Source organism: Gorilla gorilla, chromosome 9 (genome assembly GCF_029281585.2).
Source record: "Gorilla gorilla gorilla isolate KB3781 chromosome 9, NHGRI_mGorGor1-v2.1_pri, whole genome shotgun sequence".
Taxonomy (NCBI): domain Eukaryota; kingdom Metazoa; phylum Chordata; class Mammalia; order Primates; family Hominidae; genus Gorilla; species Gorilla gorilla.
The window spans coordinates 78,121,305-78,138,467 of record NC_073233.2 but is presented as its reverse complement, the minus strand read 5'-3'; the positions used below and the strand labels follow the sequence as shown (position 1 = coordinate 78,138,467).

General features: G+C 53.3%; 1 protein-coding gene across 4 annotated transcripts in view; it reads right to left on the bottom strand.

Annotated features, from left to right (window-relative positions):
• Nucleotides 1–1,845: 1,845 nt before the first annotated feature.
• ANO1 (anoctamin 1) overlaps nt 1,846–17,163 on the bottom strand; it is a 110,086-nt gene continuing 94,768 nt past the window's right edge. For all 4 annotated transcript variants that reach the window (XM_055356009.2, XM_055356010.2, XM_055356007.2 and 1 more), the window contains 4 exons: nt 11,347–11,399; nt 8,681–8,865; nt 5,655–5,760; nt 1,846–3,639 (listed from right to left, as the gene is read on the bottom strand). In XM_055356009.2, the coding sequence (XP_055211984.1) occupies nt 3,373–3,639; nt 5,655–5,760; nt 8,681–8,865; nt 11,347–11,399 (611 nt within the window). In that variant the 3' untranslated portion in view covers nt 1,846–3,372. The remainder of the gene's footprint in view (nt 3,640–5,654; nt 5,761–8,680; nt 8,866–11,346; nt 11,400–17,163) is intronic.

Here is a 17,163-nt window from a genome sequence, read left to right as displayed (position 1 = left end):
CCAGCACATATGCACACACACCAGCACATATGCACACACACCAGCACACATGCACACACACACACCAGCACATATGCACACACACCAGCACATGTGAACACACACACCAGCACATGTGCACACACACAGCACATATGCACACACACAGCACACATGCACACACACACAGCACATATGCACACACACCAGCACATATGCACACACACACCAGCACACATGCACACACATCAGCACATATGCACACACACAGCACACATGCACACACACACCAGCACTATGCACATACACACAGCACACATGCACACACACACCAGCACATATACACACACACAGCACACATGCACACACACACACCAGCACACATACATACACACACAGCACACATGCACACACACACCAGCACACATGCGCACACACACCAGCACATATGCACACACACACAGCACACATGCACACACACACAGCACACATGCACACACACACCAGCACATATGCACACACACAGCACATATGCACACACACACAGCACATATGCACACACAGCACATATGCACACACACACAGTACATATGCACACACAGCACATATGCACACACACACCAGCACATATGCATATACAAACACAGGGAAAGGCAAACACATGTGTGAACCCTGGGGTGATGCACACTGACATGGTTTGGCTTTGTGTCCCCACCCGAATCTCATGTCAAATTGTAATCCCCACGTGTCGAGGGCGGGACCTGGTGGGAGGTGGTTGAATCATGAGGCGCATTTCCGCCATGCTGTTCTTGTGATAGTGGGTGAGTTCTCACAACATCTGATGGTTTGAAAATGTGGCACTTGTCCCCTTTGCTCGCTGTCTCCTGCTCCACCATTGTGAAGACGTGCTTGCTTCCCCTTTGCTTTCTGCTACGATCGTTAAGTTTCCTGAGACCTCTCAGTCATGCCTCCTGTTAAGCATGCAAAAGTGTGAGTCAATTAAACCTCTTTTCTTCGTAAATTATCCAGTCTCAGGTAGTTCTATTTATTTATATATTTTTTGGGATGGGGTCTAACTCTGTCACCCAGGTTGGTGTGCTATGGCATGATCTCGGTTCACTGCAGCCTTTGCTTCCCAGGTTCAAGTGATTCTCCTGCCTCAGCCTCCCCAGTAGCTGAGATGACAGGTGTGCGCCACCATGCCCGACTAATTTTTATGTAACTTTTTTTTTTAGTAGAGATGGGATTTTGCCATGTTGGCCAGGCTGGTCTTGAACTCCTCACCTCCAGCGATCCACCCGCCTTGTCCTCCCAAAGCGCTGGGATTACAGGTATGAGCCACCACACCTGGGCTCAGGTAGTTCTTTATAGCAGTGTGAGAACGGATAATACACAAACCATGCAGACACATAAACACAGGCATTCACAAGTACACACACGCACTGTATACACACGTGCATGCACACATAGACATATACACACACATGCATATATGCACACGTGTCCACATGCACACACACCTGCACCCATATGCAAATACAAGCAAATACAAATGCATACATACACACATGATGTACACAAACATGTAAACACACAGGCACATGCACACAAGCTAATGTGAACATGCGTGCACATGATGCATGCAAAACACATGCAAATGAATAGGCACACACATGTGCATGCACAAATGCACACATGTACAGAAAGATGAAGTCCCAAGAACATTTAGAGCCATGCGCAGCCTGGCACCAAAGGAAAGAGATGCCTGTCCGTCAGTGCTGAGTTTGTAGGGTCACTGGACTCTGGGGACGGCCTGTGAGTTTCCCAGGCGGACGTCAGGCAGACAGCATTCAAGTGAGAAAAGTGTCGTATATTCAAATTTATTTAGATGAACGTCCAGCCACAGTCCTCTGTGGATTTGTGCACATTAACTTTTTTAAAAAATGGTTTCCATAAAAGGATTTTTGGTAATTGCCTAATTTTTAATACAGTATTTATATACAAAACCCACTTCAAACTACTTACTGTACAAGAGAAAAGAGAAGCATCAGATTGCATGATTTTAGCAAATAATGGAAATGTACGACACCTATGAACTTTGACCACAGTTGGCAGATTAAAGGGAATGTAACGTCACATCAATGAGATCTTCAAGACAAATGTATTTATATTTTTCCTCCTGGCCTTTGCTAAAATGATGTTTCTCTTGGTGCTTAAGAAATTTCAGAGAGTTGTTTAGTATCATTGCTGCAAATTTAGATCACTCATATCATTTATGAGACTTGGTTTTATACACTTTTAAAATAATTGTCCAACAGTGACATTCCTGTGAGTAAAAATATAGAGAAGTGTTACCAAAATATAAGCCTTTATTAATAAAAATCTTTGGTAGTAACAGTATTTTAAATTCCTCTCAACGATATTTGGTTAACTAATAAACTCCCTCCACCTTTGAGCTACGGAAAAAAAAATCCTCAATCTACCATATAATTGATATTTGAAAAAAAAAAACCATAAATATTCTAAAGCTTCCAGGGGACGCCTGGAAGCCCTAAGACTTCTTGAAACCCTGACACCATCTGTGGAAATGCTTCCGAGGTCATCTCTCTCTGCCCATTTTCTGGTCAACCGGTTTTGTCCCATAAGGAAGATGAACAACTCTGAGGTCAGCTTGGTGTGATGGGGGCAGGTGTGTGGCTGACAGTGGGGAGCCTGCCGGGGACGCCAAGGGTGCTGTTTCCTGCTTAATCAGGGACACCTGTGTCCCCTTCTAGCTTTCCAGGGATAACTGGGATGCTCCCATGCCCCCTGTGTGGCTCAGGGATGAGGCACTTCTCTCTCAGCCACTCAACTGATGGAAGGAAAAGGCGATGGAAAGTCTAACTTTTCTGAAACAGGTAGGTGACAACTTTTGGAACCAGAATCAATCATTATTCTTGCGTGGGTTTTCCATTTTCCCTGAAGCATCGCACCAGCTTTTGCGCGATGCCTCGGCTTACCATTTTGCATCTATCTTAAGGAATTAGGAGGATTCAGAGGAGGGTTTCTAGGGGCCTCTGCTCACTTTTCACCTCTAGGGAGACTCAAGTTTCCAAGCATTCTTTCTGTAAAGCACCTGCCTTTGCTACCTTATTGCCCTATTACCAGCCATCATTTTGATTCATCTTGAATACTACAGATTAAAAAATATTCCCTGCGTAATGGCTTTGTGCAAAAACAAGGGAAAGAAAACAGAAAGAAGAAAGGAAAATGTCCTATCAGAAAGTGGTCCTCCATGTTTGCAGAAAACCCAGGACCCACCGGGCCCTGGTGGGAGTGGGAAGCCGCCTGCCCTGGGAGAGGGTGCCCATCGGTCGGGATGCCCGGCTGGCCTGCCCAGCCCCACTGGCATAGCTACAGGATGCCCCCGTGGTAGGCATGGCTGGGGGCTGGGCTGCCGAGGCTGTCTGGGCAGGCTTTGGGGTTGTGGTGGTTGCACGGCGGCTCGTCCTTCTGCCGCTCCTTCTCCATCCAGGTTTCCAGCAGCTGCTGCTTGTCTTGCTCCTCCCGCATGAACAGCTCCACCATGAGCACCTTCTCCTTGTGGATCTGCTGGCTGATGTCTTTGGGGATGTCCGGGATGACCCAGTCCACAAAGTCGCTCATGAACATGACCAGGTTCTGGAAGGAGAGGCAACGCGTGGCAGAGGGGAGGATGGCCCCTGGGGAAGTGCTCCTGACCTCTCTGCCTGGCCCCCATCTGGTGGAGTGCCACCCCACGACCTCCTGGCCCGTTGACCTCCCTGGGCCTCAGTTTCCCAGAAGCTATAAAGGAGGCATAGAACCACCCGGCAGGCCTCTGGGAAATGTTGGCCGACTTTCTCGAACAAATCTGAACTCAGTAATTGGGAAAATCATCTGAGTCATTCTGAATTCTTTGACCAGGAGACTCAGGAAGTGACCTGATGGATCACGCATCGCCAAATCTAACAAGCATCGAGCCTTTGGGGAAAAACATGAAACTGGAAATAGCCACAAATGGATCAAACTTTTACAGTTTGCAAAGCCTCCCAGGGTCTCCCTGAACATCTACCACCTCCACGGAGACATTTCTGGTGGATAGAAGGCAACATAAGTCAGTTTTTATGGAAAAACGGAATCTTCTTGTTTGCTGAACATCTGTCCAGCAAGCACCTGTGAGCACCCCTGGCTGAGCAGGTTCCCGCCACGGGCGGTGCTGGTGCCCCCTGGATTGGTGTCTTCTCCTGGTTGGTGCTCCCAGTCCCCAGCTGGGGCTGGGGTTGGCTGCTCACGCTCGCAGCTGCAGAACTTATGCCCCCTCCCATCTCCCTCTTCCCAGCCTGGTCAGCCCAAAGCAGTGACTGGTCCATCTAGGGGCTGCCTTGCCTCCAGGTGAGGCCAGGTCTGGGGTGCCATGCCTGCTCCGGGGCTCTCTTGGGATAAGGCTGGGCTGTTTCTGGCCGAGACGCCTCCTTGCTGGGCTCTCAGGCTCTGGTCTGCAGAACCCAGCCCCACACACCTTTTGCACTGCTTGCTGTGAAAAGCTGATGGATGGGGCCACTGAGCTTAGAGGAGTGGAAGGGCCTGCCCTGTGACAGAACTGGGACTTGAACCCAGTCTTGGGGATTCCAGAATCAGAGCCCTTGGCCCGCTGCCTTCCTAGCATCGACTTAATCGAGGCTAGAGGGACACCTGTGAGCAGAATCTTGGCGGTGCCCACAGCCCAGGATACCCCCTCTCTGGGACCTCAGCTGCCGGTGCACAGCTGGCACCCTAGCCTGGGGTCCCGCTCCACTAGGAGTCCCTCTGGCCTCAGAGAGGTGGCCCAGACCCCTCTCTAGAGACTGGGCCAGCTGGGGCTGGGTCCCCTGGCTGCTGGCTGCAGCTGGGGTCATCTGACAGCCCACTGCCCTCCTGTCTGTCTTGACTCTGCCTGCTACCACAGACATGGTGTGAGAATGACAGGGACGGAGGTGGGGTCCCCTTTCTCCATGTCTCTCTTCCTTCCTTCCTCCCTCCCTCCCTCCCCCTCCTCGTCCTCCTCCTCCTCTCCTTCTCCTTCTTTTCTCTCTCTCTCTTTTTTGAGATGGAGTTTCACTCTTGTTGCTCAAGCTGGAGTGTAGTGGCACGATCCTGGCTCACTGCAACCTCTGCCTCCTGGGTTCAAGTGATTCTCCTGCCTCAGCCTCCTGAGTAGCTGGGATTACAGGTGTGCACCACCACACCCGGCTAATTTTTGATATTTTTAGTAGAGACGGGGTTTCACCATGTTGGCCAGGCTGGTCTTGAACTCCTGACCTCAGGTGATCCACCCGCCTCAGTCTCCCAAAGTGCTGGGATTACAGGTGTGAGCCACTGTGCCTGGCCCCTGTCTCTTTCAATAAAGACACTTCTACTGGATTAAACCCACCAGCGAGTCGGAACCCTTCTGCCGGTGCTCATCCGGCCCCTCTATTGGCCTTCCTCTCTCATGAGGTTGTCTTGGGCCCTGTCAGTGCAGGGGGCCTGGGGTCGGCCAAGTCCCCTCCTCGGGTGTCCCAGAGCAAGTTCTCCAAGCCTCTGGAGGAGTCTCTGAACCCCTGGCTTTAGCAGCTCCTGACTTCCAGACTGTGGGCACAGGATGGTCCCTAAATGCTCCCATCTTCAAACCGGAAACAAAGAGGGACCCACCGCACCTGGAAGACGATGACAAACGCCAGCCGGGCTGCCAGGACGGCCCAGAAGTCCTTGGAGATGTCGTACTTGTTTTCCGACCACGGCGGCTCTCGGTAGTCTTTATACCTGCAAAAGACCGTGGTGGAGTCGAGGGTGGGACTTCGGTGGGGCCCAGGCTCTGGCTGGAGCCAGGCAGCTCGAGGGACGCCTGGGAGAGGCTCAGCTTGGTGTGCGGCTGCCTCCGGGAGGGCAGCCCTCTCTTGGGCGAGCAGCCCATGGCCCCGCACCCACGGAGTCTCTCTCCACAGTGGAGGGGGGTGGTCAGGATCCCCCATGGGCCAGGCAGGATCTGACGGGCTTCGTGTAAAACACATGTGGCAGGAAGTATCCCCAGGCCCAGTCGTGGGCTCACAGAATCAAGGGTGGGGACCATGTGGTCCAGGAGGTTGCAAACTTTTAAAAGCAGTGGAGCCTTTGTTCCCAAAAGGTCTCACTGGAAACTCCAATAGGCCCCAAGAGTGCAGAGCCTACTTGGTTGAAGTCGGGGGGTTCCCTAAGCTTGAACCTCCTGAACCTCAACCCAACGCCCATGCTCCACAGAACTCCAGAATGGGTTCCATGAAACACAGTTTGAAAACCACCCCTCTAGTCCATCCCCTCTTTGAGGGAATCTACCGAAGAAAAACCTCTGAGCACTTTATTAGCCAGGTGTGGTGGCTCGTGCCTGTAACCTCAGCACTGTAATCTCAGGCTGAGGAGTTAGAGATCAGTCTGGGCCACACAGTAAAACCCTGTCTCTGCAAAAAATACAAAAACTAGCCGAGCCTGGCAGTGCACGCCTGTATTCCCAGCTACTCGGGAGGCTGAGGTGGGAGGATCACCTGAGCCCGGGAGGTTGAGGTTGCAGTGAGCTTTGATCACGCCACTGCTCTTCAGCCTGGGCCACAAAGTGAGACCGTCTCTAAAAAAAGCAAACCAAACAACAACCAAAAAACACAGCAAAACAATACCCTGAACATTTTATCAAAGTAACTTAAGCAGTTTATCAAACATTTGCGAAAGAACGAAGCTAAGCATTCCATTGGTGCAGGCAGAGGCGTGTCAGGCAGCCGGCCTGGCCCGCCCTGCCCTACCCGGGTCTGGGGTCTGGGGCTGCTTTTCCTCCTCCAGGGTTGCTGCTTGGTCCTCACCTCCTTATCTTGAAAGAACTGCCCCTGGTTCTCATTACCAGCTTTAGATGTAGCTGACTGATCTCCTGCTTGGAGAGTCAAGCTCACTCACACCCCTCTCCCCAAGGTCCTGCCACTGACCTTGGCTCTTCGTGGATATGATTGGAGCCTCAGGAAGGAGGCTTGCCCCATTCATGACCACTGCCCATGCTCCAGTTCTCCCCAGCCCCTTCCTCTTTTCACAGAGACCCAGAGATGCCCAGGGTCTGTGGGGGCAGGGTGAGGTCTCTGCCTAGGGCCTCCCTCCCTCCACAGCTCCCTGAATCTGGGGGATGCCACACATCAGCTGGAACGTAGCTTGAATGGAGCTGATGTCCCCACCCTGCATTGGAAAAGCTTCCCAAAGCTGGACAGAAAATGCCCCCACGAGGGGCAGGATTTCCAGGGGCTCAGGGGCCGTTTGTGCCCCTGTTGGTCACTAAAACCTGAGGTCATTCAGGGAGGCCAGGAGAAGGGCCACCTGGATTTGCAGGCGCAGCCCTGGCCTGGACCCACATCCCTGGTGCTCGCCCGCTCCGACTACCACCTTGCTGTGTGTCCCCTGGGCAATCACTTGACCTCTCTGGGCCTCAGTCTGGGCATTCCCTCACTTACTTATGTCACAAGCATTTATTGACCAATTACTATGTGCCAGACCCCACTCCAGGGATGGAGAATTCAGGGGGCAGGGTGCACAACAGATAGGGCCCTTGCCTACGGAGCTTGATTTCTGGAGGGAGCTGGATGGGAGTCTCTGAGGGCCTATTCAGCACTGAGCTGCCAACTCCTGAGATAGGATCGGGCTGGGCCACGGCTCTGGTGCCAGCTGCTGGGCCAGGCAGAAGTTGCACAACCTGCTTTCCCATGGGAACAAGCAGCCCTGTCCTCCCCGTGTCAGAAGCCACACGCACCAGCTCGTTCCTCTTTATTCTGTGCTCAAGGCTTTGCCTGCTAGCACCTGTCTCCTCTTCTTCAAGTCATAGCACCCCAGTTTTCCCTAGGATCCCCCCATTCTCTGTGACCTCACACCCTGGCACATGACCCAGGCCAAGCCAAGGAGAGCCCCCCTCCTCATGGCAATAGTGGTTGGTTCAAGAATGGACATCTGACCCAAGATGGGGCAGTAAGACTCAGTCCCTGGATTTTCACTGACTATTGGGAAACAGAAGGTCTTCTCACAGGGGCTGCAGAGCAGAGAGGATTGAAGCCAGGAGCTGCTGGGGATCCTTTTCATCAGCAAGAGAACAATGCAACACAGAGGAAATTAAAGTGGAGAGGCAGTGCCAGAGTGGAGCCTGATGGCAAACTGTAGCTCCTGGATCCAGCCATGCCTGAAGCTATCCTGGGCTTCTTAGTTACAGGAACTGGTAAATCACCTCTAATTTCCTCCCCTTAGGCATTTGTTTATTTCTTTATAGATAGGGTCTCACTCTGTTGCCCAGGCTGGAGTGCAGTGGTGCGATCATAACTCACTGCAGCCTCAAATTCCTAGGCTCAATTGATCCTCCCACCTCAGCCTCCCGAGTAGCTAGAACTCCAGGTGAGTGCCACAACGCCCGGCTATTTAAAAAATTTTTTGTAGAGATGAGGTTTCACTATGTGGCTCAGGCTGGTCTCTAACTCCTGAGCTCAAGTGATCCTCCTGCCTGGCCCTCCCGAAGTGCTGAGATGACGGGTGTGAGCCACTGCACCAGCCTTTTTTTTTTTTTCTTCTTCTTCTTTTTAAGCAAGTTTGCATTGTTTCATGACTTGCTCCTGATTTGAGCCCCGTCCAAACCCAGGCTCTCCCAGAAACCCAATAAACGTGGCTTTTCAAAGAGGGGAGCAGAGAGCAGTACCTGCAGATCTGCACCTCGTAGCCCAGGTCCAGGGGGTCATTGGGGGCCGTGCCGTTCTGGAAGTCACTGACGTTGAAGGAGGAGAGGGTGTGGTTGACGAAGCCGTGCATGGTCCCGTTCTTACTGTACATGTAGAGGTACACCAGGCGCGGGATGAAGTCAGACGTGAAGGAGATCACGAAGGCCTGTGCAGGGGACGTGGCAGTGAGGGGGACCCCCAGCCTGGGCGCAGAAGGGCCGGCCGCAACAGGGGGTGACCCATCCACAGTTACACTGGGCCCTGGCCACGTGCCACTGCCTCTGGCGGGTACCATAGCCGCACAGCCTCGGCATGCTGAGTGAATGGATGCAGGGTCGCGGGTGCTCCTCTCAGCCCCCTGGCAGCTGAAGGAGAGTGCCTGGGGGCCAGAACAGTGCACTTCTAGGAGAGAAGGCACCAGGCAGACACTGGCTGCCTCTCGCTGGCTGTGTGGCCTTGGGCAAATCACCCAACCTCTCTGTGCCTCCATTTTCTTCTTGTCAAAACAGGGCTAACAACACCTACACCATGTATGCACTGTGCCTCTGGGCTTGTTGGAGAAGGGAATGAGGCAGGAAGGGAAAGTGCTTTGCAAGCTCTCAAGTCCTCACCCGGCTCATTCTATTATAGCACCAGCTCTGGCTGGTGCCCTTACAAGAGAGGAAACCAAGGCCCAACGGCTGCCTCTCACATGGCTGTGTGGCCTTGGGCAAATCACCTAACCTCTCTGTGCCTCTGGTGTCTTACCTGTAAGATGGGGCCATGACAGTCCTTGCCTCCAAGGGCTGTGTGCAGACTAGTGGGCTAGCGTGTGGAAAGAGCTTAGAAGGTTCTAGAACATTCTAGGTGCCTCGTGAATGTTACCCGCGACTATCTTTTTCTTTTTTTTTTTTTTTTTTTTTAGAGAGAGACATGGTCTCACTGTGTTTCATTATGTTGGCCAGGCTGGTCTTGAATTCCTCGCCTCAAGCGATCGTCCCACCTTGGCCTCCCAAAGTGCTGGGATTACAGGTGTGAGCCACCGGGCCCAGCCTGCTGTTATTGTTGTTGCTGCTGTTGTCCTCAGGAGATGCCCACTGTGCTCCGCAGCTGCTCACAGCGCCGCTTGTTGCAGGCAGGATGTACCTCTGTTCCCAGCTCCACCCACTCCAGCACAGCGTGGGCTCTGCCTCAGGGCCCTGCACGCCTTTGTCTGGGCGGGATAAGGGGCCATCCCGGTGTGCACACTCTGCCTGCAGCCTTCCTGTAATCTGGTGGGAGCGCGTGCCTGGTAGAAAGGGTTGCCCACCAGGAAAGGACACTGTCAGAGGGCTCTGAGGGACCCTTCTCCAGGGCTGAGTGTCACCCCCTGCCCTCTATGGGGACTGAGTCCCAGGGCCTGCTGAGACCCTGACTTGGCATCATGGCCCTGCAGGGGTGTCGACCGTCAGCTTTGGGGAGCCACCCCGTGTCCCCCATGTGCATGGTGTCAACTTTTGGCGGGGAGGATTGGGCTCAGCCAGAGGGTGGAAGGGACAAGAGCCATGGGCCCCTGGCACAGCAGACTCCCCGTGGCTGCCTCGGGTTCTCATGTCTAGGATGCAGCCTTGGGCTTGAAGTAGGTGCTGGGGACAGCTGGGCACAGCTAAACCCGGGGAGATCCAGGCCATGGGCAGAGTCAGACAGACCCCGATGGGGAAGGCTGAGGGCCGGGCCATCCTAGCCTGCAGGCCTGGGGATAGGAGAGGCTGGAAGGGGCTGCCATGCTGGGGAGGAGGCTGAGGGGCCTGGAGCCCTGATCCTTAGCAGAGCCGTGTGTAAGGCTGATGAGTGCTGCCTTCTCGCCCCATTTCAGCATCTCCCAAACCTTCTCTACAGAGCAGCTATACGTTTCAGATTAAGGAGAAAAATCAACTTTTTTCTTTAAATAAGAGAACAGAAAGATTGCCAATAAGGAATCTCTGTGTTTCTCTCCCTCTGTCTCTGTCTTCCCTCCTATCTCTGTCTCTGTCTTCCCTCCTATCTCTGTCTCTGTCTTCCCTCCTATCTCTGTCTCTTGTTTATTCTCAGTGGACTTAGGGGCAAAGGTGGGCATGGTGGAGAATTTTGCTCAAAGCTTGCAGAAAGGCTGGGTGCAGTGGCTCATGAATGTAATCCCAGCACTTTGGGAGGCCGAGGAGGGCGAATCACCTGAGGTCAGGAGTTTGAGACCAGCCTGGTCAACATGTCAAAACCCCGTCTCTACTAAAAATATAAAAGTTAGCCGGGTGTGGTGGTGGGTGCCTGTAATCTCAGCTACTTGGGAGACTGAGGCACGAGAATCGCTTGAACCTGGGAGGCCGAGGTTGTAGGGAGCTGAGATCGTGCCACTGTACTGCAGCCTGGACCACAGAGTGAAACTCAGATTAAAAAAAAAAAAACTTGCAGAAAAAAGTTTAAGAGAATTTGTTATGAAAAAGGTTGAAGAGAATTTGTTATGCCTCCCCAGAGTGCACCCTCCCCATGCCGTGGGGTCAAGGGACATTTATAACTAGAGAATCCGGGCAGCCTGGGGCTGCACCGTGGCTAGAGGCAGAAGACCCATGCCCAGCTCCTTCTCCACGGGGCCCCGGCCACCTGGCAGTTCAGCCGGGACTTCCATTCCGCCAAGGTCCCTGATGTCACTTACATTGATGATGACAGCAAGCTTCCCAATGCCTCTGAGGATATTGTACCAGATTCCTGCGGGAAGAAGAAGTCGCAGTTTTAAAGAGCCCTACACTCTCAGTCATTCCAGCTACCAGGCAGCAGTCTGAGCGGGTACCACCCTTGCAGGGGCCAGGCTTTCTCACAGCAGTCAGAGGCTTATGGCAACCAAGAGTCATTTGTTCAGGTCCTGAGGAAGCCAGGCCAGTGCCAGGGCCTGGTGTGTACCAGCCCTTTCTGACAAGCTCACCAGCTTCTAAAAGAGGTGCTTAAAGACAGCTGCTCTCTCAGTGGTTCTGCACAATCTCCCCATGCACCTGTTTAAATGCTAGTTGGCTTAGATGAAACCTTTTTTAATTCCTAAACTGACCAAGATTCAATTGGGGTGCAGCTCCTAAAGCTCTGGCAGAGGATACCTGTATTTACGGATAGGCGAGACATGGCTTTGCCATTGAGGAACAGTGCCAGGGCCCCTGGCTGGAGGCACTGAGTCCACAGCAGTGCAGGTTGAACCGTTCCCCATCTGGACACCCCCTTGTTCCCTTTACTCCAAGACCCAGGGGTGCACCAAATCACAGATGAACAAGAGGATCACAACACAGCGCCCAGGGCCATGCTGGTCTCTCCATTCATCTTCCCAGTGGCCATGAGAACTAGCAGGGCCCAGGAAGGAGGCCCTCAATGGCCCAGGAAGCAGGGCCTCAGTGTTGCAATTCCTAGAAATGGTCCAGTGTCCCGGGCTGACTCCCGCCTCACCCTAACTGCACCCTATCATGCCCAGCAATGTTGTGTGCAGCGGTTCGGCTGGGAGCCCAATCCTGGGGCCTGCTCTCTGTGCCCTGAGCCAGCTCTGAGATGGGTGATAACCAGCACTCGTCAGAAACAGCCAGGATGGAGCAGGTGGACTTCCTGCCTGTGCAGGAGGCTACAGGGAGAGCTGTACATAGCGCTTCTGCCCTAGTAGCCGAGGGGAGCCTCCCAGTCCCCGTTTTTGGGGTGCATGCTGGTGGTCTGCAAAGGCAGCAACAGCTCAGGCCCCTGTGTGGCCCCGAGCTAGAAACCACAGGCTCAGATGAAACCTCTGAGACCAAGATCTCTTGCACCCTGGCCCCAGCCAGTGTCAATTCAATGACAGGTCACAGTCACAATCATCATCAATCAGAAATGCCCACTGCGGCTGGGTGTGGTGGCTCATGCCTATAATCCCAGCATTTTGGGAGGCTGAGGTGGGCAGATGACTTGAAGCCAGGAGTTCGAGAGCAGCCTCACCAATATGGCAAAACCCCATCTCTACTAAAAATACAAAAATTAGCCAGGCATCGTGGCACATGCCTGTAATCCCAGCTACAGGCTGAGGCACGAGAATAGATTGAGCCAGGGAGGCAGAGGTTATGGGGAGCCGAGATCATGCCACTGCATTCCAGCATGGGCAACAGAGAAAGGTTCTGTCTCAAAAAAAAAAAAAAAAAAAAAAAAAGAGAAATACCCACTGCAACCCATTGCTGGTAGGCAATTTGAGAAGTGACAGTCACACTTCCCTGACCCCTGTCTCCAGTCCTCGGGCCATGGGGACCATCGCCTTATCCCAGATGAGGAGTTTATTGTAGCTCCGTTTGATCTTTTGCACGAGTGCAGTGGTCCTCAGTTTATTTTTCTGCTGGAGCAGGTGGTGGGGCAGTCACATGGGCTCTGCACACTAGCAGCTCTGCACACTAGTAGCACACTAGCACACTAAGGCCACCCCATGCTGAATAAAGCACCTGGGAACGCAGGTGAGGGTTGGATGGCACAGCACTACAAAGTCAGCACTGAAGCACTCCCTTAGGAGTGGAAACACTTCCCACCCGGCTTCTCCTGGCTGGGTGTCAGGGCTGAGGGCCCTCCGTGGACTCCGAGCTCCTAGGGCAGGCTGCTAATTGCACATCCCTGTAGATTCTGGGTCTAGCTTGGTGTCTGGCACATAAGGTGGGTGCTGCTGGGTAAATGTTTGCTGAGTGACTGCATGAGCGCAGAAAGCCCTTTCCAAGCAGATTCTGGTGCCGGAGCAGAGGCTGCAAAGCGGTGGCAGGCAGGCCCCATCCAGGCAGCATGGCCATCTTGTTGTGCTTGCCTACTGCTTAAAAATGCAGACGGATGCTTAAAAACCAGGAAAATGTATTTTAAAAAATCAAGGCCGGGCGCACTGGCCACGCCTGTAATCCTAGCACTTTGGGAGGCTGAGGCGGGTGGATCACCTGAGGTCGGGAGTTCGAGATCAGCCTGGCCAACATGGTGAAGCCCCGCTCTATTAAAAATACAAAAATTAGCCGAGCGTGGTGGCGGGCGCCTGTAATCCCAGCTACTCAGGAGGCTGAGGCAGGAGAATCGCTTGAACCCGGGGGGCGGAGGTTGCAGTGAGCCGAGATCGCGCCACTTCACTGCAGCCTGGGAGAATGAGCGAGACTCTGTCTCAAAAAAAAAAAAAAAAAAAAAAAAAAAAAGAAAAGAAAAATCGAGACTCCTCGGCTCTGGTCCTGGCTGGCTGGTGCGTCTCCTTGGCAACAGCTGGCTGTGGTGCCCGGGGGCGCCCCCTGCAGGCTGGGCTGTGCACCGCAGCTCTGCTGTCTGTGCTGAGGCCTCCCGGCGACCTCCGACCTCCATTATGGCCGCCTTAGCATCTAAACCCAGACCCCCACTAGAGAGTTGAACGTTTCAAGAAATGTGGGAACAGGCACACTGCTCTGTGGCCATGAAGAACACTCCCAGGACTTAGTCTCACTTGCGCGTGTGGCCCACCTGGCCCTTGGGGCGCTGAGTTTGAGAACTCCGAAGTGGGGTGCTGAGGTGCGGTGGGCCTGGGGTGGAGGTTGAAGTCTTTGGGGCTCCTGAGCTCAGGGCCGTCGAAGGGCAGGACTCAGGCAGGCAAGGGGGTCTGCCCAGGTGATCGCCCAACCGGCCCAGAGAGACAACAGGAAATGGGAGGGATGAGGCGGGGATGAGATGGAGCCGGGAGCGGGGTCTTCCTCGCTTCTGGGCCCCGATGGAGCCTGTCCTGACAGGTCTGCAGGATATCTATGTCCAGGCGGATGGCTCTCCGTGTGGCCCTGCACATCCGCGGGGTGTGTTAGAGAAATGCTGAACTGGCACCCCAGCCCCAGCCCACGGGATCCGCCTCTCCTGGGGTGGGGCTGGGAGCCCCGAGTTATTCTGACGCACATTCCAGGGTGACACTCACTGCTCTAAGGATCTCTGTAAACCAAAAATAAAATTCTAAGGGTCCCCCGAACCATTTGAATGGGGTTCATCGTCTCGGCCAGGGCACCCCCAAGTTAACCTGAAAGACTGGTTCAGGCCATGACAGGAAGCAGGGGGCGGGAGGAGGGTCGGACAGGCCTCCTCATGCCCTCCTCCCTTTTGGAGTTCAACAAAAGTTGACCAGCATGAACATCAACACAGACCTTGAGTCTGATAAACATTTACAGTCTATTCTCTCTGAAGCCTGTTACCTGGAGGCTTCATCTGCACAATAAAACCTTGGTTTCCAAAACCCCTTATCATAACCCAGACTTTCCTTTCTATTGATAATAACTCAACCAATTGACAATCAGAAATTTTAAAAATAGGCCGGGTGCGGTGGCTCATGCCTGTAATCCCAGCACTTTGGGAGGCAGAGACGGGCAGATCACCTGAGGTCAGAAGTTGGAGACCAGCCTGGCCAACATAGTGAAACCTTGTATCTACTAAAATTACAAAATCAGCCAAATCTGGTGGCGCACACCTGCAATCCCAGCTACTCAGGAGGCTGAGGCAGGAGAATCGCTTGAACCCAGGAGGTGGAGGTTGCATCATGCCATTGCACTTCAGCCTGGGTGTCAAGAGCGAAACTCTTGTCTCCAAAAAAAAAAAAAAGTGTATATATGTATATATATATATATACCCATAATCTGGAAGTCGCCCCACCCTGTCCGGCTTTCTGGACCAAACCAATGTATACCTTAGATGTATCTGATTGATGTTTCATGTCTCCCTAAAATGTATAAAACCAAGCTGTACCACGGCCACCTTGGGCCCATGTTCTCAGGACCTCCTGAGGGCTGTGTCATGGGCCATGGTCACTCATGGCTCAGAATAAATCTCTTCAAATATTTGACAGAGTTTGACTCTTTTCATTGACATCTCTAAGTAAAAGGGGATGCTGTACTTTTAGAATATTCTTTGGGTGGGCTTCTTTTATGAAAGTCCTGTTGGGGAAAATTGCCTCATTTTTACTTCCCCAAGTAAATTCCTTGGTTTCTTTCCCAAGGAATTTTTCCCACTCTAGGGGATGCTAAGCCCCATTTCCCGGAACAGAACAGGGAGGTATTTGGATAAAGCCAGGTACTTGGCGAGGCCACCACTCCTGCCCACACGCAGTGCCCGGGAACTGAATGGAGGCTGCACTTTCCCACCAGCAGGCTCTGAAGAACCAGGAAGAAAACAGGAAGTTGAAACCAGGGCTGGGGAGCTGGAGCAGATTCCCACGCACGGGCTGGGTCCCTGCTGTGACCCGCTGGATGACAGGGTGATCAAGGCACCTGCGCTTTGTGGCACAGCTTCCCCCAGCCACCGAGGGCCTCAGGGGCGCAGGTCACAGGGGCCACAGGGGCCCTCTCTGTCCTCTCAAGGAGCTCGCCTGGGGGCCCTGCACGGATCACAGAAGGAATACAAAAGCCTCTTCAAGGAAAGGTTACGGTTAAGGAACCCATAAACAAACTCGTGAAAGGAGGGCAGATTATGCCTTCAGCCAACCCGACAGGAACCAGGAAGTGAGTAGCTGATCCGTAAGAACTGAGCAAAAACCAGCCAGGTGCAAAGAGTCCAAAGAGGCACGCGGAAGGCCTGCTGCTGGTGGGGATGCCAATGCCTGCAGAGGGACTGCAGGAAGCCAGGGCCACTGAGCTGCTGCTCCCTTTCACCCTGGTGGGTTTGCAAGCTTCATTCAGCCACTGTCTGGGGACAGCCAGAGCTTCTCGAAGCAGAGGGTGCCAGAGCAAACACACGCGCACTGTGATGTGGCAGGTGGCGGGCGGGGGTGGGGTACTGTCGGCTGCCTGAGCATCAGGCCTTTGTGAGGACTCAGTGTGGGCTGCACTCTTCTTTTCTTTTCTTTTTTTTTTTAGCTGTACCTGCTGGAATGGGATGGCACTCTTTTCTTTACTGCCATGGGACAGGGAGCTCTGGAATTTCCAAGGACTGCAGGGAGAACCTGGTGAGCGGACCCGGGGTCCCCTTTTGGGGTCTTCGTTATACAGGGTGAGGTTTTCAGAGGCAAACCCTCTACGCATGCAGGAGGCCCAGGGCTTGAGCTCTCTGGTTCCTGCCCGGCACTGCTACCGCCTGGGCCTCAGCCTCCTATCTGGAAAGTGGGACTGAGGGAGGATTCACCCAGGCTTCCTCCTGGGGTTCCCTGGAGGACACAACAGGCTGAGGTTCTGAGGAAAGTTCATGTTGGAGGCAGCTCTGTGATGCCGATCTTCAAAGCAGCGCTATGCTGAGGCACAGCCTGGGGTGCAATCTCGCCTTGCTCTTGAGAGCGGGTGTGCAAAGACGGCCATGGTGGCCTGTTTTTCGACAGCCTCTTTCTCACTTGTCCCTAAAAGCTAAAAATGGCTTTTTACATTTTTTATTTTTTAGGTGGAGTCTCACTGTGTTGCCCAGGCTGGAGTGCAGCGGTGCGATCTCGGCTCACTGCAACCTCCGCCTCCCGGGTTCAAGTGATTCTCCTGCCTCAGCCTCCTGAGTAGCTGGGACTACAGGTGCATGCCAACATTAAAAATTAAAA